Raw genomic sequence first — 12287 nt, 5'->3', positions numbered from 1 at the left:
TTATTCCCTTTTCCCGGAGCTGGGTATTACAAGGTGTACAGCCTATCCGAAGTGCCTAAGCATCCCATGTGAATCTCCACGTGTTTACATCTCCCACTACCATGCTTTAAGCGCCCCTAGCCCTTATTGTTCCATTACATAGCATAACATAACTTTACAAAACTATTTCCTTGCCTACTTCACTGTTTTAACCGCAATTCTGGTTTTGGCTAGAATTACCTGTTCACTCAACCAGATGTTCCTTGATTCTGATGTGCTACTTTAACTCATTTCGTGTCCTAAGCGTGCATAGCTACTAAACTTCAAAAAACAACATATAATCTTTTCTTACGCCGGTTAGCCAATATTTTAATATATTCTACTTCGGAACTCTTAAGGTTACCAAAGCAACCTCTTAATAAGGGATTAAATCTGAATTCCTTCTTCTTGGGGAGTTGAAGCTCTTATCAACTTTCCACATTTTCAGGCACGTGTTTATATGTATTTATGTGTGTTGGTTTTCTTCCCATCATGACTAGTTAACAGAGGTTGAAACTTGAGACCTTCTGCACAATCAGAGTATCTTGGTCTTCTGAACATTAACATGAGAAGCCACCAAACTGAAGGGACCTGATTGTACTTACGATTTCGTTATGCTTATGGTTTCATTATGTTTATGATTTTATTATGTTTAAGTTTGACATTAGTAGTGTTAGTTTGTAGCCGTTCTATATAAATTTGCTTACATGCAAGCAACCTTACAAGTGCTTCGTATCAGGAAATTATTTACATGAAAGCAAGTATTTCAAGTGTATTGAAAAAGCAACGTGTCATGTCAAATATAAAGGAGATTGCTTACATGAAAAGAGCAAGGTAAGTCCAGTGGTCCAAGAAATAAAGAGGAGGGAGAGGGAAATGAGTTACGGTTGGAACCTAGATTGTTGTATATGAGTCATCATCTTGGAATTTGTTTTTCTGTGCTTCCTTGCCCCTGGTACAGAGACCTGGATCTCTTTGTTCTGAAAGAGTATAAAAGGTAGAAGAAATCTCTTCTGGGTATGCCTTCATCCCTCTTAAGCAGCCACGAAGAGGGAGAAGGTTACCCAACTCTACCTTGGCCAAAATAAAGTTGTTTTCTTTGCTGGAACCTCGGCTCAGGAATTTCTTTTGGCTCTTTGAAATTTCTGAGTAGCGCAGAGAAGTTTGTGAGGTTAAGTGGAACCATCAGAAAGCAAAGAAAGTTCTCCCAATTTGACATTCACCCGATACAGGTTATTAACATAAACAAAAGTTAACTTTTATTTGCCAAATTTGATGTAACAGTTGGTGCAATGTAATGAATGCAAGCTCTGGCAACTCCACTGCTGTGCCCAAAATCTGAGTTATCACAGAAGATAAATATGCAAGTCTGGCATCAGAATCAGGTTCCGGTCCTAATGGAGCACAGCCTCAGAAGTCTCCAAAATTCAATCGCAGAAGAAGGGGTATGGTTATGCAGATGAAGTAGGGTGAGGCTTGACACTTGCCCACCCACCCCAACTTGAACAGAGTCCAAATGGACTAAAGGAGGAGTCCAGCAAGGACAAGTGGGAGAAGGACCACAGAAGGCCCGAGAAGAAGGCCTCCCTCTGAACGCTCAAGAGGTTTATGTTTCATAAGCTCATCCTCCAGATGCTGAATCTCCTTTCTGGGGAAAGAGAACATTGTCTCATTAGAACAGTATTTTTTGAACATTTGCACTCAAGACCCCTTCCCGCTTTTGATGGGCTATAGTCATCAATATTTACTGTATTAAAAATTAAAATACATGTATTTCCACAATATTTACTTATTGAGTCATGTATAAATATTTACTTATTGAGTCATGTATAAAGAACAATGTAAAATCTATTAGATATTAACATAAATATTTTTTCATGATAAAAACACTATTTTTAATAATACAAAATAACAGTGAGAAAATGACAGTGTTTTAGTTTTTTGCAAATATTTTCAGTATCTGGCAAATAATTTTGAATTTGTGGATACCTGAGAAGGTCTTGGTGAACTTTAAATTTACGATTGCCAATTTATGCAGACTGTGGTAAGTAATAGATTAACAGGTAAATGGAATGGTGACCAGGCTATTCAAGAAAGTTAGCCATGATAACTAAGAAAGGAACTTACCCATCTGGAGATAATCTATCTCTGAATACCTGAGGCTGTAGAACAGGGGTATCAAACTGGCAGCCCGCAGGCCGGATGTATTTTATTTATTTATTTATTACATTTTTATACCGCCCTTCTCCCAAAGGACTCAGGGCGGTGTACAGGGCAATAAATACAAAAACAGGATACAAAAGTTAAAAACGAATTAAATAAATGCCCAAGGTTAAAACAATAATTAAGATATATTAAAACCCCAACCCTAACCCATCAGGCCAGGTCAGACTGCTCAAATAGATACGTTTTTAGATCGCCGGAAGGAGCGAAGGTCGGGGGCCGTCCGGAGCTCAACCAGCAAGCGGTTCCATAGGTCTGGCGCGCCCACAGAGAACGCTCTCCCCCTGGGGGCCACCAATCAAAATTCTTTGATCGGAGGCACCCTGAGGAGGCCCTCTCTGTGGGAGCGCACTGGACGGAGGGAGGTTGACGCCAGCCGCAGGTGTTGCCATAGGTAATCCGGACCCATGCCATGTAGGGCTTTGTAAGTCATTACTAACACCTTGAATCTCACCCGGAGGACAACCGGCAGCCAATGCAGCTCGCGGAGCAAAGGTGTAACATGGGAGTATCGGGAAACTCCTAGCACAACTCGCGCGGCTGCATTCTGCACCAGTTGGAGCCTCCGAGTGGACTTCAAGGGCAGCCCCATGTAGAGAGCATTACAGTAGTCTAGACGAGAAGTCACGAGCGCATGAGTGACTGTACGCAAGGCATCCCAGTCTAGATAGGGATGTGTCACGCACAGGCCATGCCCACCCTGGCTCCACAAATGCAAAAAACGTTGTGATCCGTCAGGTGACACAATCGAGTTTGACACCGGTGTTATAGAGAGAACCAGGAGAGGAACATCCCCCTCTTACCCGGTTCTACATTTCCTGGAATCATCCAGTTGTTTACTTGAGAATTTCCAGCAGGGAAATTCTTCAAAATTTAAAGGTAAATATATAGAATCATAATTTTGTGTTCTTACTGTTGTTGCTCTTCTTTCTGTTGTAAGTTGGAGAGTTGTTGCTTAAGCTGTTTAATCTCCTCTAAATAAAGGAACCAAGAGTCACAAATTATCTTCTTGTTCTTAAACTAAGTTTATATTGCAGCTTCTTTCCTCACTCTCTGCAATTTCTTTCTTTTATATTCAAGCATGACTTGAAGAGGGTTTTTTGATATTATTGAAAGGTTGGTCTTAAATGCTGCCCCCCCAAACTTTCACACAGCAGGTGTGAAGGTACCATAGTGCCCCTTAACCATCTGATAAATTGATCCAGTGATTAGACAGCTGAAGAGATGCAATTCAGCTTTGGTGGCCCCAAAGTCAAATGATACTGGAGCCTCTTCAAATTATTTTTATCAAGATAGAACGGGTAAAAATCAGACTACAATTCCATAAAAAAGATAGATCATTTCTGATTTTAGATCATTTCTGATTTTCCAGGTATATCAAGGGCAACCAAAGTAGGGTTCTTTTGATTGTCTTTCGATTGTCCAAGAAAATTCAGTTTCCCTAAACAGATTCTATAAGACTGGAGTTCCAAAAAGGAGTTTATTGGAGAAAGGGAAAACAAGTGGAGGCTGCAACTGCACACACACACACACACACACACACACACACACACACACACACACACACAGACACAAAATTCCTATTAAAGTAGAAACCATCAGCTAAGCTAAACTAGTTACTGTGGGGTCCTTGGTGACCTCTAAGCTTGGTTGTTTTCTTGCAGATGTTTCATTACCCAGCTATGTAACATCATCAGTGCAAATGATGTTATCTAGATGGGTAATGAAACATCTTCAAGAAAACAAGCTCAGAGAGCACCAAAGACCCCACAGATCAACTCTGAATTATAAATATTCTCTTCTATTGAAACTAGTTACTACTGTACCTCCTTGATTAAGCTCTCATGTTTCATTGGGAGATCATAGGAGAGAGAGAGAGGTTTTGAACCCTGGGCTTGGATCTTCATAGGCCGATGTCTGTGTCCCTTCCTTGTTAATTGTTCCTGCTTTCTGAATGTTTTTGTAGGCATAAGCTAAGCAAGCTATAGGACCTTGCAATTCAAAGGGACCTCTTAATTCTTTTTTTTTCATTTGTCACCGTTTTTATTATAATTTCATCTATGAAAATCCAATCTGATAGGCTCTCATGACCCTCAATAATGGATTAAAATCTGCTTTGCTTCTGCATGCATTCCTACCATTTCTTCGAATAGGGCTGTCCTATATGCTGTTATGGATTTGTTGTGTATCTTGGTGATATTCTTGCCAGACATGGTTGTTCCACAGCTTTATTCTGTTAGCATTTGCCAAATAGAGCCTCTAGTTTCCATAATTTAGGACATTGCCCTGTCTAAGTAATTGCAGCCTCCTCTTGTTTTCCCTATATTTTCCTTTCTCCAATATTTTTTTTTAGATCTGGACATCTGTTTTCATTGGTAAGACAATTTCTCATTAAAACTTTCTCTACATCCACAGGGGTTACATAGTTACCCCTTCTGTTTCAAGATTGGCACTAATTAAAGTTTTGAAAATTTAAAAAAGCAAAGAATTCTCCAGTTGGACAGCTTAAAGAGTGACACACTATCATTACTCTTATTGGAGCACCCTTGGGAGTCCATCACTAAATTTTAAATCATTAATTCCCCACAAAAGTGGGGGAAGTTTCCAACAACTTTTAATGGGGCAGATCAGCAAACTCCCCAAACCTATGGTGGCAAATCAGCTTCATCACTATGGTTCTCAAGAGTTTTAAAAATCTAAGCACCTCCCCTTTATAGAGGGTTCTGCAATGGGGCTCAGAAACTGCGTAATGGCAGCCCTCATTATCCAATTGAAACCCCATTCTTCACTTCTAATACTTCCCACATTACGTTACTGTATACAATCTTCCAGACTGTTGAAACTAAAACCAGGGTTTAATGAGGTGAAGGGAAGGTAGCCTGCAGCTATATCTTCTCCATTGTCTAAAATAGTGTTGATGAATTTGGTCTTTGTAAAGACCCCAGCAATGGTGCCAATTCAGGAAATAAAAGGATTTCCAAAATAGCAATAGCACTTAGATTTTTATATACTGCTTCATAGTGCTTTACATCCCTCTCTAAGCAGTTTACAGGGTCAGCCTATTGCCCCGAAAAATTTGGGTCCCCATTTTACCCACCTCAGAAGGATAGAAGGCTGAGTCAACCTTGAGCTGGTGAGGGTCAAACTCCTCTCACTCAGCAGAATTAGCCTGCAATACTACATTTAACCACTGCGCCACCTCAGCTGTAATGTCTTTTGTGACTCAAAGTATTGATGAAAATGTCACTTGGGGGCAATCAAATTGTGTTCTAAGAAGGGACAAAGCTTTCCCCATGGTCTTAATTTACTATCTATGAGTTCTCTTCCAAAATTCAATCTATTATCATCCACCCTGGTCCGCATTGGTCCACCTCACCTTTAGCAACTTTGTTTTTCTCCATTTCTCGCTGGACAGCTTCCTTCACTTGGGATGTGGCATTTTTTTCCAAACTTTTCTAGATGGAGACCAGAAGGAAAGGTATCTGTCAATGCCAACATTGTTGTGTTGAACCTTCTTTTTAAGACGTGACTACTGTCCTAAAGTCTACTGGTTCTCTTGATATGTCAGACCAGAAGAACAGAATCATGCAAGCCACAAGTCCCTGTGACAGTCTATAGCAGGGGTGTCAAACTCAATTTCATTGAGGGCCGCATCAGCATTGAGGTTGCTCTCAGGGGGCCGGGTGGGTGTGGCCTACTGGGTGGGCATGGCTAGAGTGCGTATGGCCTACTGGGTGGGCGTGGCCAGCTCTACATTGTTCGCATCAAGGGTGCCTATGGGGACCTGGGCAGGAGTGGGACAGATCTGAGGGGCTCTGGCAGGAGGAGGGTCTCTGGGCCAAGGCAGTGGGGGCCGTTCCCTCACTGTTTCCAGGATGGCTTCGCAGGTCACATGAAACCACTTCACGGGCCGGATCCAGCCCCCGGGCCTTGTGTTTGACATGTCTGGTCTATAGGAGCAAATTTGGGACTTTGCAGAAACAAGAGAGAAACAGCACTGACTCTTTTGAACTCATACCAGAAGCCTCAAGATCTTTCTTCTTAAGAGAGGCTTCTATAGTTTATAGAGGCTATAAATCATACTGATGAGAGGAACCCTCATGTAATCAATGGAAACCAGTTGCATAGCGCCTCCTCCTGCTCGGTAGTATTTATAGCACAATGGTAATCCTCTTTTAAGTATTAAGTATATGTCTATGGAGATTCTCAATCATTCAGGTCATGGTTCTTAAAGGTGCTTTTTCAAAAGGCAACTGGACTTCCTTTGTTATTGTTTTTCCTTGAAGACATCTTTAAGGAAAAAGAAAGAAAGCCCAGCTGCCTTTTGAAAAAGCACCTTTAAGACAGTCTTAAGTATTTTGAATCTTGGAATTCTAAATGAGAAAATGGCCTGATAGGCTTCTCAGGAAGTTATTACACACTACATGCCTGGCAGAGCTGGTTTTCCAGTGTCTATGAGGACAGCTGAAGATTCACTTCAAAAAAGTGAAATATCTGTTCAGGAAAATTGTGTATGTGTGTGTGTGTGTGTGTGTGTGTGTGTGTGTGACAGAGAGAGAGAGAGAGGGGGGGGAGGGAATTTTTTTCAGATACCAAGAGGCCCACAGATTGTTTACTTGACCTTCCCTGCCACATATGCTTGTTCTCCCTGCCATGACGGAGTCAGTATAATTAATTTCACCATTGTTTTAAGCCTACTGAAGTTTGTACCAGGAACATTTTGAGAAACTCAAATTGCTCTGCTACATTCTTGGATGTATGCTTATCTATCTATCTATCTAAAGGAAAATAAATAAAGGTTATTCTTTTATAAATTGTATAAAATGTAACACTAAGATGTGGGGCTATCTATTTCACACATGGTAATCAACAAAGTTCTTTTGAAATGTTTAAAAGGATAGGAACACCTCAAGGTGGTGAGTAAAACAAGATAGTGTAGTAAGGAAGTTGCTACAATAAGTCTTTTGGATGTAAAAGTTCAAAGATCTTTTAGAAATGTAAATGACTTCAAAGACTAACTTAAGTTTCATGTATCGAGAAAAGAAAGTATAAATGCCTAGTTTGAAACTTGCTCAGTGCGCTCTTCGAACCCAATCCAACTTGGGAAGGGTCTAAGAGGCCGCGTTTGCAAACGCTTTCTTTCTTTATTATTTTCAATTTCTTTTCAATAAATCTTTGTTTTTGTTAACCAGACTTGTCTTTGAGTTGTGAGTATCAGATTTTGGACTTTTAAATCTCACCTATCTATCTATCTATCTATCTATCTATCTATCTATCTATCTATCTATCTATCTATCTATCTGCTTTAATTTATTTTTCTAACATTTCTAGCTTATTTCAATCCTAGAGAATTCTTGATGGTGCACAAGGAAACCAAAAGTGAAAGAGGAAAAAAAATCAAACCATTATAAAAACAATCACTTAGGACAAATAAATTAGGTTTTGTTACCTTGAATGGATTTTTCTCAATCCATTTTACCATTTAAAGTTGTCTAGCAGAGAGCTTCCTTTTGTGGCAGGATTCCCCAGTTACTTTCATGGCCTCAAGTCAGAAAAATAAGCTATCATCTAACAGATTGAAAGAATCTCAGATTGGAGGTATCTGCTTTGTGTTCAAGTTTCCTTTGTGTTGGTTCTTAGGTTATTAATTTAGCCTATAACCTAAGTCTACAGTCAACAATTTGCAACTGATAGCTGGAGATAAGCACTGTTTATTGTTAATCGTTGATTAGGTTCAGCAGTTATAATGTTACTGCTTTTGTCAAATGAAACAATTTCCACTTTTTATTTAGTTCTTACAATTTCTCTTATCCATTTTTGCAAATTGTAGCCACTGAATGTGCTTACAATATATAGAGACTGAGACCAATGGCAAATATTGGAAACTTATTTGCCAGAAATTTTAATCAGTAAAATCTTAAATATATAACTTCATTATTTTTGTTGTCTTTTTAAAATTCCTGCCAACAGACTAGTTGCCTGAAATGATTTGTCTAAAAGGTGGGCCAGCCATTTTTAAATCAAGTACTGTAATAATCAAAATTAATGTTAACTTTATTCAATTAATAAAAGATTCAAACTAGCCCACAGGATTAAGACATCATGGGAAAAAATGCAAGTATTATAGTAAATCTGAGGGGTTTTAATTATTTAATTAATGGGGTTTTAGTTAAGTTCAGGGATTAATTTAATCTTAGTTTTAATCGATTTTAATTGTATGTGATGTATTTTAACTTTTAATTTTCCCTGTAAACCGCCCTGAGTCCTATGGGAATAGGGCGGTATATAAATTTAAATAAATAAATAAATAAATAAATAAATAAATAAATAAATAAATAAATAAATAAATAAATAAATAAAGGAGGGGCAAAAGTATATAAATCAGTTCCAGACAGACATCATCCATCAAGTTTTCCTGTTTTGACTTTTGCAGTTTTCCTTGCATAGATCCTTGGCCTGACTATGCCTGATTATCAACTCATAAGATAGCAGCCTAGAGGTTAAGCCAGAATTAGATAAACTGGTACCCTCCAGATATTTTCAACTACAAGCCCTAGCCAGCAGGCCAAATGTAACCACTGTTACTGCAAACAATCAGAGAAGAGAGAGCAACTGGAAATTGGGAAACCTACATATACTTAATTTTCCTGATTTTGAGGGGGGGGGGCAGGAACACATTATTAGCCTGACTTATTTTATGGGGGAGGGTTGTGTATGTGTTGTCAAATACAGGGAGATGGGGGGGGTTATGTGTTATTGGCTGGACTGCCATCTTGCTCTTATTGTTCTTGTTCTTATTTTACTTTTTGAATTATTCATATTCTATTTTATTGTTTGTTATACTATGACTCACCCAAAGTTTTCTGGACTGTCTAGGGAGGCTTCTAAATTAAACAAGTCAAATCATATCTGGGACAGGCTTCTAAATTAATCAAACCAAGCCAAGCTCAACTTAATAAAGTAAACTACGACTTAATACTGGTGTGTGTGTGGGGGGGGAAATCCCCAACCTGTTAACAGGATCATGTTAGAATTTGATGATGATGATGACGATGATAGTAGTAGTAGTAGTAATAGTAATAGTAATAAAAAGACTGCAAAGATTTCAGCGTATTTGAAAGATCAATCGCAACAGAGATATACTGTGGAGTGGAAGAGATGGATAGATTATATTCAGAATAAATATGGGACTAAAAAGTTTCACTTAGCATTTGAATAAGTAGCGGATTTATATGATGTATAATTAGCTTGTAGTTATTTTATTAAGAGTTAAAGTGCGATAGAATTTAATATCTTATTGTTGTTTGCATATTTTAGATTATGTTTGTTCGTATTTTTATACCCTGTATTTAGCTCTGGGAAGTCGGGGAGGGGAGAGTTGGGGAGGTTTGGGGAGAGGGGAGGGGGAGGGGAGGGGTTTTGTATTCAAAAATGTACTGTAAAACTTTTTAATAAAAAAAAGACTGCTTTACCAGTTGTCCCTGACAGGAGCCCCAGTCCTCCCTAGCCTTCTCCAGGCTCCGGTTAGCGACCGCCAGTTCCGCTCGCAGCCCGTCTCTTTCGGCCCTCGCCTTCTCCAGGTCGCTCTCCGTCTCCTCCACGCGCTTCCCCAGACCGTCGAGGTTAGCCCGCATGTGGGAAGTTCGGTTCTGCAGCTCCACTTGGCATTTCTCCATCTCCCTGGCCGAAGTCGAATTGATGGACCGCAGATACAAACTCAGGAAAACGAGGAATAAGAGGGAAGGGAGGGCAACCAGCCCCGCGAAGCAAATCCTATATTTCATGCCCGTGTAACAAGTCGCCCCCTTTTTGTCAGCCTGCAGTTTCTCCTTTGGCGACAGAGACCCGCAGACGTCGGGGATCTGCTTTCCACGCATCGGGGAGAAATCCAGCCAAACGCTTCGCCGCCCGCTTTTCTCCCTCCCTCCCTCCCGTGCGAGCACCGCACCGTTTGGCGCCAAAGGAGACGCGTCAAAGCCCAGCCGAAGCGGAATCGAAAGTGAGAGAAGCACATTCCGAGGCGGCGGGGAAAGCGATGGGATGTCGAGGGAGGGGAAAGGGGGAGATGCGTGGGGGAAGAGGGCGATTGTTCCCCCTTGGAGATGGGCCACCTGGTGCTGCTGAGATTTTGGCACCGCAATGGCCAATTTACCCAGCCTTGTGCCCTGTGAGCTGGCATATTTTTTTAATTTTTTATTTTTTTATTTTATTGCCGTTTCTATCCCGCCCTTCTCCGAAGACTCAGGGCGGCTTACAAGCTTAGCAGTAGCCTTCATTCTATGTGTATGCCTGCTTATTAGGGCTTTCACACACACACACACCCCCAAGAGGCATTATTACAAAGTCAACTTATTGCCCCCAACAATCTCTGGGGTTTTATTTGTTTTATTGTTGGTTTATTGTATACTTACTTTGCTCTGTACACCGCCCTGAGTCCTCCGGGAGAAGGGCGGTATATAAAACGAATAAATAAATAAATAAATAAATAAATAAATAAATAAATAAATAAATAAATAATAAATTTGGGTCCTCATTTTACCTACCTCGGAAGGATGGAAGGCTGAGTCAACCTTGAGCCTGGTGGGATGCGAACCTGCACTAATTGCAGGCAGCTGGTGTTACTTAAGGAGGCATTAGCCCACTGCTCCACCAAGGCTCTAATATGGCGCTGTAGTCCAAAAGTCTGTGGAGATTCTCGGTCACCCAGGTCATGATTATCGGCAAGATGCTTTTTCACGAGGCAACTGGACTTTCTTGCTTCTCCGTTGAAGACGTTTCGCTTCTCACCCAAGATGCTTCTTCAGCTCTCACATCCGCTAACTGTCTATGGAGAGTCTCAGTCATCCAGGTCACAGTTGTCCCAAAGATGCTTTTTCACAAGGCAGCCGAAGAAGCTTCTTGGATGAGAAGCGAAACGTCTTCAAAGGAAAAACAAGAAAGTCCAGTCGCCTCATGAAAAAGTGTCTTTGGGACAACTAATCCAAAAGATTCAGGGGCACCACAACTGCGCCTCAGAGCTAAATCTGATTTCCTGGGGGCCAACCCAGAAGTATTGAGCAGACCTATAACTAAAGACAGGTTGAAGTGTCTTTTGGCCAGAAAGGTCTGCGGCCTGGGCCAAACTTATAATAATAATAATAATAATAATAATAATAATAATAATAATAATAATAATAATAATAATAATAATAATAATAATAATAATAATAATGAAGTTGGAAGGGATCTTGGAGGTCATCTAGTCCAACCCCCTGCTCGGGCAGGAAACCCTATACCATTTCAGACAAATGGCTGTCCAGTCTCTTCTTAAAAACCTCCAGTGTTGGAGCATTCACCGCTTCTGGAGGCAGGTTGTTCCACTGGTTAATTGTTCTAAATGTCAGGAAGTTTCTCCTGAGTTCTAGGTTGCTTCTCTCTTTGGTTATGTGGAAAATAACTGGAAAGAGCAAGGAAGTTTAAAAAATAACATATAGGCTTTTAGTATTATGTAATCATTGTTATATTATTTTATAATTATTATTTTATAATCAATTGCCTGAGTAGATGCTTTGTGTATATTGGGAAAAATACAAGCCTCAAGTGAGAGGAGGGGCAGAACAGGAGGTGTGAGCCCCTGATTTTCGTTCGTTCCGCCGGGACCTGAAGACTTTTTGAGCTTTCCAGCCAGGACTGAGGATTTTTTAATTTTTTAACTTATTGTAATTGGGTTTTTAATCAGAGTTATAGGGGTTTTAGATTTTAATTAAGAAAAATTTAATCTATTTTAATTGCTATTAATTTTTGTATTGTAATGTTGTTTTAATTGCCTTGTGAACCACCCTGGGTCCTACGGGAGAAGGGCGGTATATAAGTTTAATAAATATAAATATAATATATATATCTAGGAATTGTTTTTTCAGTACATTTTGGTGCCTGGTGCCATTACTTGGTCTGTTGAACTGACAGGTGTGGAAGATGGAAGACATCCTTCCTTTAAGATTGATAATATGTACATATATGGTCTTAGTAAACAGGATAGGAGGGGAGGGATCTCATTCATATAATGT

At 40.0% G+C, this 12287-nt stretch overlaps 1 protein-coding gene across 1 annotated transcript; it reads right to left on the bottom strand.

The window, feature by feature from the left end:
* Positions 1-696: 696 nt before the first annotated feature.
* Positions 697-10692, bottom strand: LOC308660418 (uncharacterized protein). The gene is made up of 4 exons (XM_081314789.1): positions 9714-10692; positions 5618-5696; positions 3155-3215; positions 697-1666 (listed from the first exon to the last, which is right to left on the bottom strand). Exons 1-4 carry the CDS (start codon positions 10116-10118, stop codon positions 1540-1542), a joined length of 672 nt encoding a protein of 223 aa, XP_081170915.1. The 5' UTR covers positions 10119-10692; the 3' UTR covers positions 697-1539.
* Between the last annotated feature and the right edge of the window lie 1595 nt (positions 10693-12287).

The sequence above is a fragment of the Vipera berus genome (genome assembly GCF_964194415.1).
Source record: "Vipera berus genome assembly, chromosome: 1".
In the NCBI taxonomy this organism is placed as follows: domain Eukaryota; kingdom Metazoa; phylum Chordata; class Lepidosauria; order Squamata; family Viperidae; genus Vipera; species Vipera berus.
This window is presented reverse-complemented; position numbering and strand designations above follow the sequence as displayed.

Coding starts and splice junctions, on each gene's coding strand:
- LOC308660418 (XM_081314789.1), bottom strand. CDS start 10,118: ATGCGTGGAAAGCAGATCCCCGACGTCTGCGGGTCTCTGTCGCCAAAG. Junction 5,697..9,713: donor GCTCCTGTCAGGGACAACTG/GTAAAGCAGTCT, acceptor GTCTCCATCTAG/AAAAGTTTGGAAAAAAATGC. Junction 3,216..5,617: donor GAAAAACAAAGTTGCTAAAG/GTGAGGTGGACC, acceptor TCCTTTATTTAG/AGGAGATTAAACAGCTTAAG.